The 18,779-nt window shown below is 39.8% G+C and overlaps 1 protein-coding gene across 2 annotated transcripts in view; it reads left to right on the plus strand.

Annotated features, from left to right (window-relative positions):
* The window catches only part of LOC126234706 (glutathione S-transferase D5-like), a 49,895-nt gene extending 32,981 nt beyond the window's left edge, over positions 1–16,914 (plus strand). For both annotated transcript variants that reach the window (XM_049943451.1, XM_049943450.1), the window contains exons 3-6: positions 5,057–5,115; positions 6,269–6,407; positions 15,126–15,287; positions 16,687–16,914. In XM_049943451.1, the coding sequence (XP_049799408.1) occupies positions 5,057–5,115; positions 6,269–6,407; positions 15,126–15,287; positions 16,687–16,827 (501 nt within the window). In that variant the 3' untranslated portion in view covers positions 16,828–16,914. The remainder of the gene's footprint in view (positions 1–5,056; positions 5,116–6,268; positions 6,408–15,125; positions 15,288–16,686) is intronic.
* Positions 16,915–18,779: the final 1,865 nt, after the last annotated feature.

Genomic DNA, 18,779 nt, shown 5'->3' on the forward strand with positions numbered 1-18,779 from the left:
TAGGCATCTAACTGAAAACGTTGTAGAACAGAAACGGTACGTTTGCGGACATGGGTTCCTATTCAAAATATTATGCACTGACTCCCCTCAGAAGGTACTAGAAGTTTGTAACGGAAATTTCCGAACACCCTGTAGGTTCACAGAGAAAAATCTCGTAATGTTTGACCTTCACTTCCTGATCAAAAGGAATACGTTTTCATATACTTGTCACTGAGAGAAGTTCTCCGATCTCTGTGTAAAATTAATAACAACTATAACAATCGTAACTAAGGTGACTTAAGATCGTCAGGTTACAGAACCACTGTTACTGTCTGCTTGTTAATCGAGTAGACTGCATGAATCCAAACTCCATAGATACAATGCGGGAGTTGTTCAGGAATATTTGCTGAATATTTTAATACGATTCAGCAGTGGCCTTCGGTAGCTCATTACAGAGTAATTGCACCGCGTTTGATTTCTTACCTCCATATGTATGAGTATCTAATTGGCGCTTAATATATCTAACTTACAGTGAAAATATCTACGGTAGTGTGTCTGTGTCTTGTCTATAGAGTAACTTGTTCCGTTCGCTCACGGCACTTTACTCTTTGCCCTCAGGTTTGCATTCAGACTGCTTGGTACTGTCTCTGCGTTTTTTTTTTCCGACTGTTATAGTTGTACGTTAACAGTGATATACAGGAGTATGGATAGATTTACTGATGAAAAATTGGCCATTGTGTAGCTCGTGTGTGGTTTCACTGAATGCAGTGGAAGAGCAGCAGAATGATACTGTGCTGAGCTCTTGTCAAAGCGGCGGCAACTTCAACACAAAACTGACAGTTGCACGTTACAGTAATTTTGCCTATTCTGAGAGTAGTTGCATTACTCTGTGTTTTGTGTTGAATATTTTGGTGATTGCTATCAGAAACTTTTTAACGTAAGAGGGACTTTCAATAAGTAATGTAACACATCTTTTTTTCTGAGAGCATGTTGGTTTTTGTTCCGGGTCATAATACACCATTAATTCCCCACTGTTTTTGTTACATAACCCTATTTTCAACATAATCTTCGTTCAGTGCGAAGGCCTTACGTCACTTTATCGAGAGGGTATGTATGCTCACATGGTACCACTCTATTGATAGACGCCAGAGCCAAAGTCTCGCTGCATCAATAGCTTTCCCATCACCAACGTCCTGCTTCCAGCGCAGTGCATCCTTCAATGGACCAAACAGAGGGGATTCGGAAGGTGCGAGATCCGGACCATAGGGTGGATGAGGAAGAAGAGTCCATTGCAGTTTTGTGAGCTCCTCTCGGGTACACAGACTTGTGTGAGGCTTTGCATTGTCATGGCTAAGGAGAAGTTGGTCTACATTTTTGTGGCGACACACGCACTGAAGTCGTGTCTTCAAATTCCTGAGGGTAACACAATACGCTTCCGAGATGATCGTTGCACCATGAGGCAGGACATCAAACAGAAGCCCGTCGCCATTACTGCCGGCTGAGAGTGCGACTTTGAACTTTTTATTCGGACGAGAGGTGGTGTGGCGCCACTCCACGGGTTGCCGTTTTTTTTCCGGTTCAAAGTTATGAACCCATGTTTCATCACCTGTGACAATGTCCGACAAAAAAATTGTTACGATTGGCCTAGTAACGGGCCACCGATTCCGCAAAGATTGTCCTTTGTGCTCTTTAAGGTCTTCTGTTTGGTAGCGAGGAACCCAGCGGGCACACAGCTTTAAGTACCCCAACTGGTGGACGAGTGTGTCAGCACTACCAACGGAGATGTCCAGTTCTTCAGCTAGGAGTTTGGTTGTGATCCGTTGGTCATCTCGAATTAAAGTATCAGCACGTTCCAACATTGCAGCAGTTACAGCTGTGTGCGGCAGGCTGGTGCGCGAGAGATCGGACTGGTTTGCACGACCTTATTGTGATGATGAAAGTTGCTTTGGTCAACGACTCACTGTGCTTTTGTTCCCTAACAGGTCCTAGTAGACATTCTGCAATCATTGATAAATATCTGTGATGCTCTGGTTTTCCAACAAACGAAACTCAATGACAGCTCTCTGCTGGCAACGCACCTACTTTACAGATGCCATTTTGAAGTCTAGGTATAGCGCGACCAAATATTGTAACTTCATGAAGCTATAGGGCCCGAAGCGAAAATATTCCTCGATGCACCACAACCAATCCCGAATTATTTCAACCTAAACTGGCCGAGAAAAAACGTGTTCCATCACTTACTGAGCCCCCTAGTAATATCATATTGAAAACGAAAGGGATATACAACAATGTCAACTACCTCTTTCTCGATTAACCAGCACCCCATACAATATAGCCTTCACAAAAGTATAGCTTTGTGCATGCATTGCAAGTGAGCATCTGCGTCGGTCCCCTAAGTACTGTGTGCATCAATTCACGTTTCTTGTAGTTAGTTAAGCATTGTACAATATAACTCAGTGACAGCTGTCTGCTTGGAACGCACCTCAGTTACAGACTCCATAATGAAGGCCATGTATAGCGCCGCCACTGTGGGAACGTCTTGAACCTATAGTGGCTGAAGCGGGAATATTCCACGGAGTCCCACAACAAATTCCGATTTTTCCAACCGAAATTGACCGGGGAGAAAACGTGTTGCGTTACTTAATGAACGCCTCTCGCGTTTCCAGAGACAAAGGATATTTTGGTAACAAACCGAAGAAATAATAATTAAATTAGTGCTCTGTAACGATCTATCGGATACCACGGGGTCCTTATAAGAAAATACTCAGATTACGTCCCTGAATCATTTCCAACGTTTTGCGAGTGTTGCTCGCGTTCAGACTGCATTACTGCCAGTTTCGGATAGTCACACCCATCTTGTGAGTAATGATATTCCCTGCTCAATTTGTGCAAGGAATGTAATAAGTACTAGCTATCTGGTAAACCGACGTGTCGATACGTACTTTGACCTTGATGGGGAAATTGCAGTGTAGATGTAAATAGTGAGACAGTTGCAACGATAGATCTGAATATTGCTGTACCTCTCCATCCAGACGGTAAAAAGATTATTCAAAATATTAAAACTTTTTCATCAGAGAAATCATCTGAAACTCAGACTGTCTCTTCCACTAGTCACAGTTATGAATATAACAGTATTAATGCTATTCAGCAATGCTGGTTCAAATAAATGATTTCGACTTCTCCTCAACAACCGTATTGTCCAGCTGGAATTTACTCTAACTATCGAAATTCATTACCCGAAAACCGGTTTGCACTCATCGTAAGAAATTTGGTCTGAGTCACCGTTTGTAGTCCATGCATATGGACAAGTGAAAGAACATTTGAAAAAAGAAAAAATGTAGTTGAATTGAAGAAATAATACAAGCTCATTTTAAATAAGCAAGAACAGTTCATCTAACTTCTCAAATATCTTAACTGACGCAAACTATCGTTCTCAAAAATTTGAAATATATACTTGTTTAGTAAATAAAACCGTGTTTCCCTGTTGCCACTTAATTTACTTTTTCCCAGATACGTTTCGCCTTTTTCGTGATCTTTTTATTTGAGATATAAGTTCATTAGTCTAGTATCGTTCTCTATAAAATTACATGCTTTTTTCCATAAAATGCTCACTTTGTGGACTAACACGTGAGTGGGCTCAGTTGAAAGTATTATCTGGCCTCACAAGCACTACCGTCGCCTATTGGATAGAGTGGTAATAACCATCCCTTTCCTTCAATATTACTGACCGCATTTCTGCAGAGTTGGCACCGTGCATGACCTTTTCAAATACAACACAAGAAAAAAGAAGTAACAAATAACAATTTGAAATGTATATCACATAACTGCCTTAATCCACGACTGAAACAGCTCGCTTCAAATCTGATCCTATACAAACAGTCCTCTATCTACAACGCTCGAGAGGTCGGTCACCCTGACTTAACTTCTAACTCACCATCACCATGTACCAACAACTAATTCGTCTTTCTAGCAGACCTTTCTCATGTTATAACGTCCAATGATGATGATTCTACGACTATGTTGATTACTGCGCGCATTAAGTAGCAGGTACACAACGTATGAAGTGCATAGTCCATAGCCGGGTGTGGCTCTTGCTTGAATTTTTGTTGTTTACTGGCAGTGAATTGCTGAGGGAATTGTTGCTCAGTAACACATATATTTGAGTTGGCAGTTGATGGTTACAGTGCTGACACCTACGTTTTCAGATTATCTGCGTATACAGTTATGCTGGCTACTGATGCGTTACATATAGGCATCGTATCAACCTATTCTGCATCAATTACAGCTTGAAGATGGCGCATTGAAGCGCCGAAACTGTTTTCAACAAAATAAATAACATCATAAGAACGGCTGCAGCCGTTTTATTTTCTCACAGTAGCAGACGGCCGTAGTCCCAAAGACCTCCTGCCAAAAGGATGGACATACAAAAACATATACTGCATTTCCTGTTACAATTCCAGTCAGCCGATGAGAACCGAGGCATACACGTTATTTACCACACCATATGATCCTCACAGTGGTGACTTCATTCACATTTAGGTATTCACAGCGTGCCAGTCATCCGCTGCCCGTGAGAGACTCGACGCATGAGGGCATATGGAGCTCAGATGACAAGGACGTCATAAAATGTGATAGAAGATAGCATTTAGTCCAACCGCACTGCGGGTTTCACACAAATGACTTCATGTTCGACTGCTGCATCGTAGTACCACTTTCTCCTTAACAAGACTGTTACCTTTAATTCTGTTCATGTTTGATGTAAGTATTGTAGCGAACGATGGAAATACGAGCAAAGAAGTCCATGTGTGTGATAGCGTATGTATGTCAAAATAACGTTCTATCATAACGAAAGTCACGCTTTTTGTAATGTATAGGAAAATAGGAGGCTGTTATTTTTTTACTGAAACATCTGACAGGTTTTTATATTTTGCAATAATGAGTAACATGAATATTATATGATAGCTTAACTGACAGCAACTTTCTTAGTTTAAATTTCGGTCTATTTATTGTTTTAGATAATACAAACACTAACAGTTAACAACATTTTTGATGTGTTATGTTTTCTCGATCTTTTCAGAAAAATCCCCAACATACAGTTCCTATACTGGAAGACCATGGCCTGTACATTAGTGAAAGGTAAGCATTAGATCTCTACTCACCATTATCTAGTGAAAACGAAACAGAGATTGACGAAAAGTAATGCTGAATTCCAAAGTATGCTGAGATATTATTTAACTTTCCAATAATTATGTTAGAGACAGAGTCTTTGTTTAGTCTGGTAACTACATTGCAATAAATCATCTACGGCTGTTAGAGATTGCGACATCTATCAGAGTTATTTTCTGACGAGCAGAGAGTAAATTACATTCACAGACTAGAATATGATAAAATGAAAACATTATCGGAAAATTGATGGATTAGGTAATAGATCTTTGGTTTCAATAATTCTGAAAACCTAGCAATAAGCTTAGTATTTTTTCCCGAGTTCTCAAAAAGGAGAGCCTTATAAGCAAAGTACACTATGCACTAGATCGAAAGGTAGGTGATAATAAATTAAAAAATCCCATACCTTAACTTTGGTTTCGTTCTACTATTTCAATAAAAAAAAGCTATTTCCGTTTCATCTGAAACAACTAAAGGAACATGGAGATGCCACGTATGTTAAATGTTAACATTAAATTAAATTTGAGTAAATAATAGTTAGGTTAAACATTTAATGTGTACACTTGTGCAATTGTCTACATGACGGTAGCCTCACTGTTCTGATGACAATGAATTCTAAGTGCTAATTTCAGAGCTGAAACAAGCTGCAGAAGCGTGGTTATAATGTTATGATTCTAGTTTTAGGCATTAATGAAATTATTACAGAGTCGCTAGTTAAATCTTAGATATCGGAAATAACTCAGGAAGTAAAGTGGCGCAACCAGTAGATCAATTACCGGAAACTCAGTAAATGTAACGTTGAAATCATTTCATTGTGTGACACTACTACTGGTTTCCAACTGAGGCAGTTAATGATCAAGTGGCCGCAGTACATTGGTTGGAATATCGTTAACTGTCGTGATGACATTGTAACTGTTGCAGTGTTTTCTGTAGTCGAACACTACTATTACGCCAAAGTTTTCTGCATAAACAAGTTTCAATACATTCTGGACTTTCAGATATCGCATCAGAAAACGTTTCACTTCGAGCTCTCTGCAGGTATCCACAAACCATAGTAAACGATTTCACATGTACAGTGATATGTCTAAGCTTGTATGACACTAGTATTTTGGTGCCTTGTTGACAGCCGCGCCATTGCCATGTACCTCGTCTCAAAGTATGCGAAGGATGATTCTCTCTACCCGAAGGATATAAACAAACGTGTTCTCGTCGACCAGAGGTTATTTTTTGATCAAGACTTGTTCCAGAGAATTGTGAATGTTTTCGTAAGTATAATATGAAGACAGTGGCTGAGCTTGAATATTGCATGATTATTCAGTTTTCCCGTCTTTTATGTTTTCTTCTTCTTTCTCTCTTCCCAAAACCTCTTCATTCTTTGACTGTGTTCGTGTTTCCTTTGTTCTGTCCATGTTTTCCCCGGTCTCTTCCTTTCTTTTACTTCAGATTTCGTGTTCATAATTTCGTTTCTGCATTTGTCTCGTTCATCTATCATTTCTTTATTGGCTCCTACTTGGTTTACCTCTTCTTCTATTTCATGAAAACATTTGCCTTTTTTTTTTTTTTTTTTTTTGATTGAGCTGTTGACTACATCAAAAATCCTCTTTGTGAGTCTGGTGTTGTTCATTCTGTGTATGTGCCCAAAGAATGTTAACCAACGTTGTCTAATTATGTCTGTGAGTCTGTCTGTATGTTCGTACAGTTCTTAGGTTGAGCTATTCATCCACACACCACCTCCATGTACTCCTCCAAAAAAATTTCGAAGGATATTACGTTCTATCTTTTCTGTCTCTGTGATTCCAGATGTCCCGACTGAGGTCGTTTCTCATGCAAAGAAGGCTTCTGGCAATACAACTGTATTGTAGTGCCTGAGTTTCGCCTGTCTTGAGATGCTTCTTTTACTGTAGCGCGTCCACGTAAGTTTGTACACTCTGAAGCTTTTCTGTTTGTTCTGTATTGTATGCCTTGTTTGATCCTCCTATTTGTACGTGTTCTACAAAATACTTGAATTTTTGCACTCTATTAACCAATCCGTATATGATGTGCATGACTTGCGCATTGTTGTTCTTTCTTTCTATTTATTGTGTTTTCTCATATGATATCTGTAACCCCGTGTTAGCAGAGACTTCTTGTAAATATTCCAGGGCTTCTTGCGCTTCTTCTCTATTGTTGCTGAGTATTGCCAAGTCATCTCAAATGCTAGGCGTTTTATAATTGTCCAGTTCGCTCGTGTTCTTCCTAGCTGAATTCCTTTTACTTTTTCTTCCCACTGCTTGATAATTTTGTCCAGAACTATGTTGAATAGAAGTGGTGAGAGACCATCTCCTTGTCTAACCCCTGTATGTATCTCAAATGTCTCTGAGATTTCTCTCATAAATTTTATTTCGCATGTGGTGTCTGTGAGCGTCTGTTCTCTCAGTGCCCTAGTTTTTCTGTCTATTAAGTATTTTTCTAGTGTGTCAAAGAGTACCTGCCTGTCAATGGAGTCATAGGCCTTCTTAAAGTCCACAAATGTAACTACAGTGTTGTTTGCTAGTCCGACCTTCAAGAGTGTTCACTGGTTCCAAATTTATTCAATAAAGGATCTTTCCTTTCTGAACCCTGCCTGGTATTCATCCATCTTTGTATCGACTTGTGGTTCCAGTCTGTTCAGTAACACCTTGGACAGAATTTTATAAGTAACCGGTAACAATGAGATCCCTCTGTAATTATCAGACTTTGTCTCCCTTCTTGTGGAGTCGGTGAATCAGTGCGCATTTCCATTCCCATGGAATTTTCGCTTTACTCCATATTTCCAAGAGATTTTTGTGAATTTTCTTTGTAATATTTTGGTCTGCGAGTTGCCAGATCTCAGCGATAATGCCATCTGTCCCTGGGGCTCTGTTGTTCTTTTAGTTGTCTTATAAACACCTCTACCTCTGTGATTGTAGGCGGCTTCGAGTATGGGTTTGGAAGTGTTTTCGTGAAGTGTAATGTTTCTTTGAGCTTTTCACAGTTGAGGAGTGTATCAAAGTATCCTTTAAGAATATTGCAATTTTCTTTAGTGTTTGTTTCTAGAGATCCATTTGTTCTTCTGAAGGAGATATTTTGAGGCTGATAATCCATTATATTTTCCCTGAATATTCTGTACAAATTTCTCGTATTATTTTTCTTGAAGTCTTCCTCGATTTCATTTAGTCTATTTTTGTCGTATGCCCTTTTCACTACTCTAATATCTTTCGAGGATCGCTTTTGGACTTTGTGGAAATCCTGTCATGTTTCTGTTGTTCTGTTGCTGCTAAGCTTCTTCCATGCTTTTCGTTCAAATGCCTGATCACAAGTTGCATTCCACCATCTATGTTTGCGTTTCCTGTGAGGCTGACCCCAACGCATTTCCTTCTGAATTGTCTTCGCCAGGTCTGTCCAATTCTCTGTTGTATTCTGATTAATTTCTTCAATAATTTCGTCTTTGTTTATTTTTATTTGTTCTGGATATGGTCTTATAATTTTGTTCTGTGTTGTCTTTCTATTCCTTAGAATTGGCCTAATCTTTACTTGTAGCAAGTGATGGTCAGACTCGAAGACTGCTTTGCGAGTTCTCACATTTACAATTTCACTTGTATTTTTACTTGTTGTGGCTATATGGTCTATTTGAAATTCTCCCCACATGTTTTTGGGCGTTTTCCATGTTATGAGTTTTCATCTTGGTTTCTGAAATTGTGTCGACATAATTTTTAAGTTAAAATGTTGACAGTACTTTATGAAATGCTTCCCATTCTTGTTTGTGCCTTTGTGTGCTGTATGTGGGCCTGTGATTAGCTTGTACTTCTTCTCTTTGCCCATTTGTGCATTGAAATCTCCTAGCACAATTTTGACGTGTCTTTCTGGTATTTTCGTTGTCATTTCTTCCATGTCTTCCCAAAAGTCGTTGACTTCTTGTGGTCTCTTCCTATTGTGATCATTTGTAGGTGCATGTGCGTTGATGATTGTGTATCTTTTGTTTCCCGATTTGAAGGTTATTGGTGGAGATTTTTTCTGATACTGAATTGAAATTTATGATGTTGTCTATGGCAGATTTGTATACTGCAAATCCTGTGCCAAACATTGTTGGTTTTCCCCGCCTGAGAGCAGGTTTACCTTTCTATATCCCGTAGTTTTCCATGTTGAAACGCTACTCGTCAGTGTAACGCGTCTCTTCTATTGTGAGGATTTTGATGTGAAATTTTTGTAGTACATCACTAAGCTCTTTAAGTTTGCCTATCTTAACCAGTGTGTTGGTGTTGAGTGTGCCAATAAAATGTTTGCGAAGAGGTTTCGAGAAGCTCCGACTCTGCTCTATTTCATGATGTTCCTGGTACCCCAGAATCCGCTGACCAGGAAAATCCAGTAAATTCACTGGGGCCTGCGGTAGTGGGTCTCTTTCCAGTTGTTCTATCGTGATTTTTTCAAGCTGAAGGTTACCTCTGTTGGAGGTCACAATTCTTAAAGACTTGATTGGTGAGATCAAGACTTATTTGTAGCAGCCTCGCCAATTGGGTGAACAGACGCTGACCATTAGCCGCTGGATTCCAGAACAGGCTTAGGTCTGTGTTAGTTTTTGGGCTGCCCTGGGTGTTTCATTTCCCCAGTACCACCTATATCTGGGATGCTTTCCCCTATGTGCCACCTGGGGAGGTGCCCGATGGGGGATCTAACAACCACACACGGGATATATATGAATCTTACTATCTAGAGATGAGTAACGTCTGTGAACAAATTTTCAAATCATAGTCTTAAAATATCAGCCCCTAATAATGAACAATCCAAGGCACCCCATATCTGTCAAATGTCTACGAATAATTGGGACACAAGTTCGGAAAACATCCCCACTTGCTGTGCGGGATAGCCACGCAGTCTTAGGCGTCCTGTCACGGTTCGTGTGGCTCCCCCCGTCTGAGGTTCGAGTCCTCCCTCGAACATGGGTCTGTGTGTTGTCTTTACCGTAAGTTAGTTTAAATTAGACTAAGTAATTTGTATGCTTAGGGACCGATGATTTCAGCAGTTTGGTCCCATTACATCTTACCACATTTTTTTTCACTCGCACTTCGGCATTGGCTACAAACATCAGAACTGTATGTTATGACATAGTTCAGGTAATATTACCAACAGCTGAAAGTAAATTTAAACTAAAACTGATGGAGAGGATTTCGTAACCCGTGTAAACTTTCCCCACAAATTTTTTGTGGAGAATCTACAGGAGGTGGGCGAAAACATGGCACCCCCAAACACACATTAACCTGCCTAATATGGTGAGGGAAACAGTTGGAATTCAAAACAGCTTCCAGTTGTCTCGAAATCGGTAAAAATAGGTTCTGTATGGTTTTCTGATTTCAATGGAATCGTATACCATTCTCCCAGCCAAGTAGTGGCAAGCTTAGGTAACAATGACGGATATTGATAGCGATCACACACCCTTCTCTCCAATGTAGGTCACAAAGACTCAATAACATTCGGATCTGGTGACTGCAGTGGCCAGAGAAGATGCAACAGTTCATCCCCGTGCTGACACAATCAGTCCAGGGACACAGCATCACTATTAGAGAACAAACACTATACCGTAGGATAGACCTGATTAGCCAAAACTGTCACATAATCCTTGGCGGTAATGCGATCTTGCAGAGAACCCGTGGGGCTCATGGAATACCGCGGTATGGCTGCCTACATCGTCAACGAAGCCCCATCGTGCTTCACTCTTGGGACGTAAAAGCCAGAAGTTGGAAACAGTGTCCAACGGGACTCATCCAACCAAATGACGTTCTTCCACTGCTCAATATTCCAGGATTTATGACTTCGGGCATTTGTATCACCGATGAGCGGTTTTGGAATGCCAGCTCGTCCTTCATCTCTCTGCTTTGGAGGAGACCTTCGAGTTTGTTTGGTGACGAGAGGGTTCGTGAGTGCGACATTCAACTCTGCAGTGACTTTTGCAGCTGTCGTCTTCTTATTTTACCTCACAATCCTCTTCAACGACCGTCCGTCACGGTCACGTAACTCACACTTTCGTCCGAATTGTGACTTAGCGAATAATGTTTTGCCGTTTTCCCTGTACGCGATACAAATCGTCGATGTGATCCCTTTTAGAAAGAACACTTGGCCTATCTCGGTTACGGGAGCACCCACCGTATGAGCACCAACAATTTGCTTGGCTCGAATTCACTTGGCTTCGACGTAAAGCACTCACTAGTACACAGAACACGACTACACAGAACACTGTTCTCAGCATGGCTGACACTTGCAAAGTGTTGAGGACATTGCATAAGTGCCGTTCGTGGTCAAATACAACAGCCAAACTTGCACGCTTGGGTAGCATACGCATTTATGTTAAAGCATAAATTTCTCGCTGTGTTTCCATATTTTTGTCCAACGTTTTTATACGCATTTTAAGTTGTGTAAAGAAAACATTGTTAAGACCTTCCCGGCGTAGTGAATATCCCATAAGGTTTCGGGCTTGCAAATGGATGACGTCGACGTCTGGTCACATAATTCTATGCGAATTTTTGGTATAAAATCAGGGACGTGCAGTGGCAGTATCCAGTGGAAAACTCACCTGAAGATGACTGAATACTTGTCAGCCGGAATATCGTGGCAAGATGCCAACATCGTTAGAATGTAAGCCCCAAACCTCTAGGAATGATGAAGGAACTGGCAATGACAGCAAGGGCGACTCCCTTCAACAGACTAGGATCACGACCCTGCTACGAATAGATTGGCAGTTAGGTATATCGAAGCGCAGAACATCAAGATGTAGTTAGGAGGAGGAGGATATTAGTGTTTAACGTCCCGTCGACATCGAGGTCATTAGAGACGGAGCGCAAGCTCGGGGGAGGGAAGGATGGGGAAGGAAATCGGCCGTGCCCTTTCAAAGGAACCATCCCGGCATTTGCCTGAAGCGAGTTAGGGAAATCACGGAAAACCTAAATCAGGATGGCCGGAGACGGGATTGAACCGTCGTCCTCCCGAATGCGAGTCCAGTGTGCTAACCACTGCGCCACCTCGCTCGGTCTCAAGATGTAGTTGGTTGGTTGTGTTCTGCCTCTACTACACGTTGAATCTAATACACCCTTTTAAGCAAGACTACCAGGGCTAGCTCTTTCAGAACCCTGGAATCCGAAATGTTGGCTGCATAACGAATATTATGTCACCTTTAAAAATTATCTGCCAATAGCACTGGCAGAGGAATAATAGAGACCGCACATAAAATTTCTCACAATAATTTCTTAACCTTCCCTCGCAGAAGAGAACCCATCAACGAGGATTTTAATTTTATTTTTATAACTCATCTTTCTTTTCCTTACTCATTTTGTGTGATGTTTCTTTTCCATCACGCACTGATCCATATTTGCACTCTTATCTGGGGACGAAGAAGACAACTACAGCACGTTTGCGGCAGAGTTCATTTTTAAATGCTCTATGTTACGGTCGATATAAAGGAAGAGCATTTCAGTTTCGGTTTACAACACGGAAATATTCTCTAGAAGACAGGAGGAGAATGTCGAAGAAGCCGACAATGGCAAGCGAGGGGCAAGGCTTTATTTGTCTGCTAATCGAAACATCCTGGCTCACGGTATCGATCCTAGTTCGAGCTTAGATACTGCTTAGATACCATCGGCAATGGTGGCCGAAGAAATATGGTGTATAATGTCAATGAGGGCGGAAGAGTGAGATATACAACGCATTTTGGTTTTCTTGGTGTGGGTGACTGCCGCTAAAGGAGGAAGAATCAACATGGTCAACGGAATGAGAATCTACAAAGCAATCAAAATGTTTTCATTAAAGATATACTGGATGATCAAAAAGTCAGTATAAATTTGAAAACTGAATAAATCACGGAATAATGTAGATACAGAGGTAAAAATTGACACACATGCTTGGAATGACATGGGGTTTTATTAGAACCAAACAAATACAAAAGTTCACAAAATGTCCGACAGATGGCGCTTCATCTGATCAGAATAGCAATAATCAGCATAACAAAGTAAGACAAAGCTAAGATGATGTTGTTTACAGGAAATGCTCAATATGTCCTCCATCATTCCTCAACGATAGCTGTAGTCGAGGAATAATGTTGTGAAGAGCACTGTAAAGCATGTCCGGAGCTATGGTGAGGCATTGGCGTCGGATGTTGTCTTTCAGCATTCCTAGAGATGTCGGTCGATGACGATACACTTGCGACTTCAGGTAACCCGAAAGCCAATAATCGCACGGACTGAGGTCTGGGGACCTGGGAGGCCAAGCATGACGAAAGTGGCGGCTGACCACACGATCATCACCAAACGACGCGCGCAAGAGATCTGTCACCCGTCTAGCATTTTTTTTTTTTTGTTCTAATAAAACCCCATGTCATTCCAAGCATGTGTGTCAATTTTTACCTCTCTATCTACATTATTCCGTGGTTTATTAAGTTTTCAAATTTATACTGACTTGTTGATCCCCGGTAAATGTCTTCTTCAAATTATTTTCTACAACTTGTATAAATAATAATGTTAGGTATGAAACACCACAATGCTGCCAAAATTTTGTGAAGCTAATTTCGACTGTAAACCCTCATTTGGTTGACTTCAGGATTTTAAAGTGATGTGTATACCATGAAACCTTCCCGTCTCCTCTATATCTCTTTTGTTACGCAACCTTCCCTTCTACAATAACCTATGAAACTTTCTCTTAGGATTTCTATCTCTTGCTTAATAATAACAAATGAAATCTTCCTTTGGAAATTTATTCTCTTTCTAAATCTTCGCATACAAATTTAATTGCTGCTTATTAAAAGTGATTTTCTGACTATTTCGATGAAACATAAAATGTGTCGTCGTCGTGGTCCTCAGTCGTTATCTGCAATAACCCAAAACTGCTCCATGACTTTTTTATTGTTACTGGATCGCCATCTGACTGCTACATCGAACTGCGACATGAATATACTTATCTGTTTTACTATACTTTACTAGCTGCTGGTGGGCTGTCATAATAAGTGGCTGTATGTATTAGCAAAGCTGACGTTATTCTTTAATTAATTTGACTGACGTTACGTAATTCATAGTTAAACTTTTTCTTGACAACAATAAAATTTTTGCATAGTATTACGTTGATGGTTTTTGGGATGTATTATAATCAGTAATGCAATATTGCTGGCAAAAATTAATTATATTCTGAATGAAATGATTTTACAAACGTTCAAATGGGACTTAATTTTCACAATAATCTTACAACTAGCATTGCGCAAACATACCTTCAGTAGTTTTGAGTTTCTCAAAAAAATAATTCAATAATATTAGTTCCTCTTATGATAATAGCTAGCTGATGTCTCTGTACATCCGTTTATAATCTCTTGCAAATCATAGCTGGTGGCTGGCAGGCACACCGCTCCTCTCAACCTCTCGCTTCAGACCTACTACCGACTCGCTTCACTTCTCGCTTACTACTGACTTCCTACGAACGCTAAAGTGCGGTCTCTCCCGCCAACAATGCTTTCTGGTGCAGACAATCCCTGCTAGCATTACAATATGTATCAATGCGCGGTCTTTCCCGCTCTTTTCTTAAAATGTATCGATACGCGGTCTTTCCCGCCCTTTTTAAAATTTTATTAATGTGCGGTCTCTCCTGCCAACAATACTTTGGTGCAGACATTCCCTGCTACCACAATTACTTCCAACATGACAAATATTAATTATTTCTACTTTATCCTATTAATAAAATACAAACATCTTTCATAAATTGTGGTTTGTCAATAGACAATAGAAATATACACGTCTTACAACCATAACTATAATTTTCAAATGTGTCGTATGTTTATTTAATGCTGTGAAAATATGTGGGCCTTGAGCATAGCATGACATCATTTATCCCACGACACAACTTTGTGATCTGGGCTATATAGAGTTGTGCCTTTGATGGCTTGCGTGTTTGTATTCCATCTTCCTACTATTTCGTAGCAGTTGTTGACCTTTGCATTGATTTTAATTTCCTGTCTACAGACGCCAGTATTTCAAGGCAAACAAGCGGAACCCAGCCACATCGAGAAAGCGAACGACAGTTTGGAAACTTTGAACCGAATGCTGGATGGCAAACAGTGGCTGGCCGGAGATCAGGTCACTATTGCTGATTACGCCGTCGCTAATAGCCTGTCAGTATTGGAGGTAACGTGAAGCTGTCACACTTACTATTGGAAAGTTAAGAAAATATGAGCGAGTCATAAAATTGTGATGTAGAAAAGCTTATTTTGGCGACTTACTGGAGACATCTATTCAACTTTTGTTTTCCTTGTAACACCACTCTCTATACGTGAAAGGAAAATGACCTGATTGACTGACTCATCATCGCCCAGTCCAAACGGCTTGTGATAGTAACTTCGAATTTGGAGAGGGTGTTGATATACTGTAGGCATCATTTAAGAAGGGATTTCTCGAATTTCCGTTCCTAAGAGGTTGAAATAGGCAACGAAAGGATTTTGAAAATACGACTCTATTAAGGAAATTTTTAATCTCGAACAACGAAAATTGGTATTTGGTTTCTCGATTAGACATAAAGAAATACATTTTTCAGCACTTTTGTAAATTTAGCCTCTTTCGGGATGAAATAATGGGTGAAAGTGTTTTTTAAATAAGTCATTACTAAAAAACTACTAAATTCTTTTTAAAGCTACATCCATTAAAACTGGTTTTCGACTTCTCGATTAGTAACAAAAAATATGTGTTTCAATGTTTTTGGAATTACTACCCCTAAGGGGAGATATTTCAGTATGAAAGATTTCTGAAAATTTGCATTTAGCGTCTCGGTTGGAAATAAAAAGTACGTGTTTCGTTTTAGTGGAAATTCAGTCTCTAAAGCGGTTGAAATAGAGGATGAAACTGTTTATGAAATTATTTCGTTACCAGTATATTTATAATATTTTTAAAGTTAAATTTACCAAAATTTGTGTTTGACTTCTTAGGAAATATGTGACAGGAATGAAAGTTTCTACGGAAATGTCACTATAGGAAATCAAAAGACTGGATTAACAAAGACCTTCGACTCCAGCTACCAGAATCTCGTTTTGGTCGGAAGTGCATTAGAAAAGAAACTGCTTCTATGGCCTTAATTAGCATGAAAAGTTTAGATGTTGCAATTAGTACACAGCTTGTAAAATCGATTAAAGAAAGCAAATATATATATATATATATATATATATATATATATATATATATATATATATATATATATATATATATATGTGCAGACCATTTGTGTAATCGAGCGAAGCAGAGTGCGCTATGCTAGTAAAAGATAATTTATGTTCCATCAGGCAATGTATTACATCATTTCTAGCTCTTCTTACCGTTACCAGTTAAAAAAGATTAACTTTCCGAACACTGTAAATTTTACAGAGGCTCTCAAGTATTATGTTGAAATTTGTTGAGCTAAATCATCTGCGTAGGTTGACTGACCCCAACAGATACAACGCGTTAAAACGCATAAAGAAAAATTAGCTTATTTATATGACCCACAAGAGTATATTCACAAATTATTTAATTTCCGATGTTCGTATCTCTTTTTCAGTTTAACCCAAACAGTGGAGTTGATCCTACGAAGCAGCCTAACGTTAAGCAATGGCTTTCACGGGTTGAAAGTTCTCACACAAAATGCGGAGAAGTCGCCAGAGAATATCGAGAAGCCTTGAAGAAAGTGTTGCAGAAGTAAATATGTATAATATGTACGAATACTGTATATGTCTGCAAATAATAAACATGTAAGATTTCTAATCAAATAAAGTCATTATTCTATTAACATGCGTCGTTACGTCCAGATTGTTACCTTCATCCTGTCCTTGTTTCAGTCAACTAAGGGAGCGTCCAAAACGCAGTGTGACGAGTTCTTTGTACCATTAAAGATAGATAGATTCGCACAGGACCGGGTTCTCTCTCCTCCTTGTAATAATTCCACATATTTACTACAACGATGGGCTGAAGTGTTCGTGTCTAATTGATATTCGATACTGGTCTCTGTTTCCTGTTGCATTCCTGTTAGCCTTTGCCAGAATGTTTTTCACGATGTTGAACATGTGGATAACACAAAGATATATACTCGAAACTACGAACAGTAGACAGTAAAAGGCTTGTTATTCCATGAGTTCCTATGATCGAATTAAGTCACATAACTCTTTCGGTTACATATTCACTACTGTTCGGTGATATGTCATATCCCTGTCCCTTCAAAGCGTTCTCCGACAACACAAAGCGTACCCATGATGCAATACTTTGCATACAGACAGAAACATTAAGAGCGAAGATTTATCTGTGTTTCCTCGTAAAATACTGCGTGATCTGCTCGAAAGAAAAGCATTAGCTTCCAATACACTAAAAGTTAATTAGGCTTGAAACAACTCTCTGAGATCCGCTGATTAAGCAATATCGCTCTGCCCACGATATCAGGCACCAGGACAGAAAAAGTGCACTGTAAGTTCTCCTGCAACTGATAGGTAACATGCTATAAGTTGAAATATTCTAACACAAGAAAGAACGTTTATTGACTCATAGAACCATAAATTGTAGTACTGCTCCCATTGTATTACGGCCCTATGTGAAGTTATAAAACAAAATCCAAGTTTCATTTGTGAGGGATTGATTTCTACTACAGAAATGTATAAATCAAAAGAAACGAATGTGCCACTCGTAAAACTAGTTTCTATCTTTAACAGTGTTTAGTAATCACAGATGATCTGTGCAAAATAGCTGCTTGTATTGTACGCGTAACAGCACTATGCGTCTGACTGGGTGAATATGCAAATAATGTTGAAGGCTTGTTTGTGAGCAGTTGGTTCAAGCCAGCCCCAAGTGGCTCAGTTGCAGACACGTAGTGTTCATGACTAGAAATAGAAGCCAGGAGGATCGAAGCTACAGTGACATTGTGTTATACGTGTAAGTAGGCTGTTTAGGTTCTTATATTGGTAACGCCACCGCCACGTAGCGCTCTGTATGAAAATCATTGGCTGTGCTGTGTGCAGTCTGTGGCAGGTTGGAATATTCGCCATTGTAGTGTTAGGCAGTTGGCTGTTAACACCGCGTAGCGTTGCGCAGTTGGAGGTGAGCCGCCAGCAGTGGTGGATGTGGGGAGAGAAATGGCGGAGTTTTGAGAGCGGATGATCTGGACGTGTGTCCATCAGAGACAGTAAATTTGTAAGACTGGATGTCATGAACTGCTATATATATTATGACTTTTGAACACTATTAAGGTAAATACATTGTTTGTTCTCTATCAAAATCTTTCATTTGCTAACTATGCCTATCAGTAGTTAGTGCCTTCAGTAGTTAGAATCTTTTATTTAGCTTGCAGTAGTGGCGCTCGCTGTATAGCAGTAGTTCGAGTAACGAAGATTTTTGTGAGGTAAGTGATTTGTGAAACGTATAGGTTAATGTTAGTCAGGGCCATTCTTTTGTAGGGATTATTGAAAGTTAGATTGCGTTGCGCTGAAAATATTGTGTGTCAGTTTAGTGTTGATCAGAATAGGTAAAAAAAAAATGGCTCTGAGCACTATGGGACTTAACATCTATGGTCATCAGTCCCCTAGAACTTAGAACTACTTGAACCTAACTAACCTAAGGACATCACACAACACCCAGCCATCACGAGGCAGAGAAAATCCCTGACCCCGC

This window comes from Schistocerca nitens, chromosome 2 (assembly GCF_023898315.1).
Source record: "Schistocerca nitens isolate TAMUIC-IGC-003100 chromosome 2, iqSchNite1.1, whole genome shotgun sequence".
Lineage (NCBI taxonomy): Eukaryota > Metazoa > Arthropoda > Insecta > Orthoptera > Acrididae > Schistocerca > Schistocerca nitens.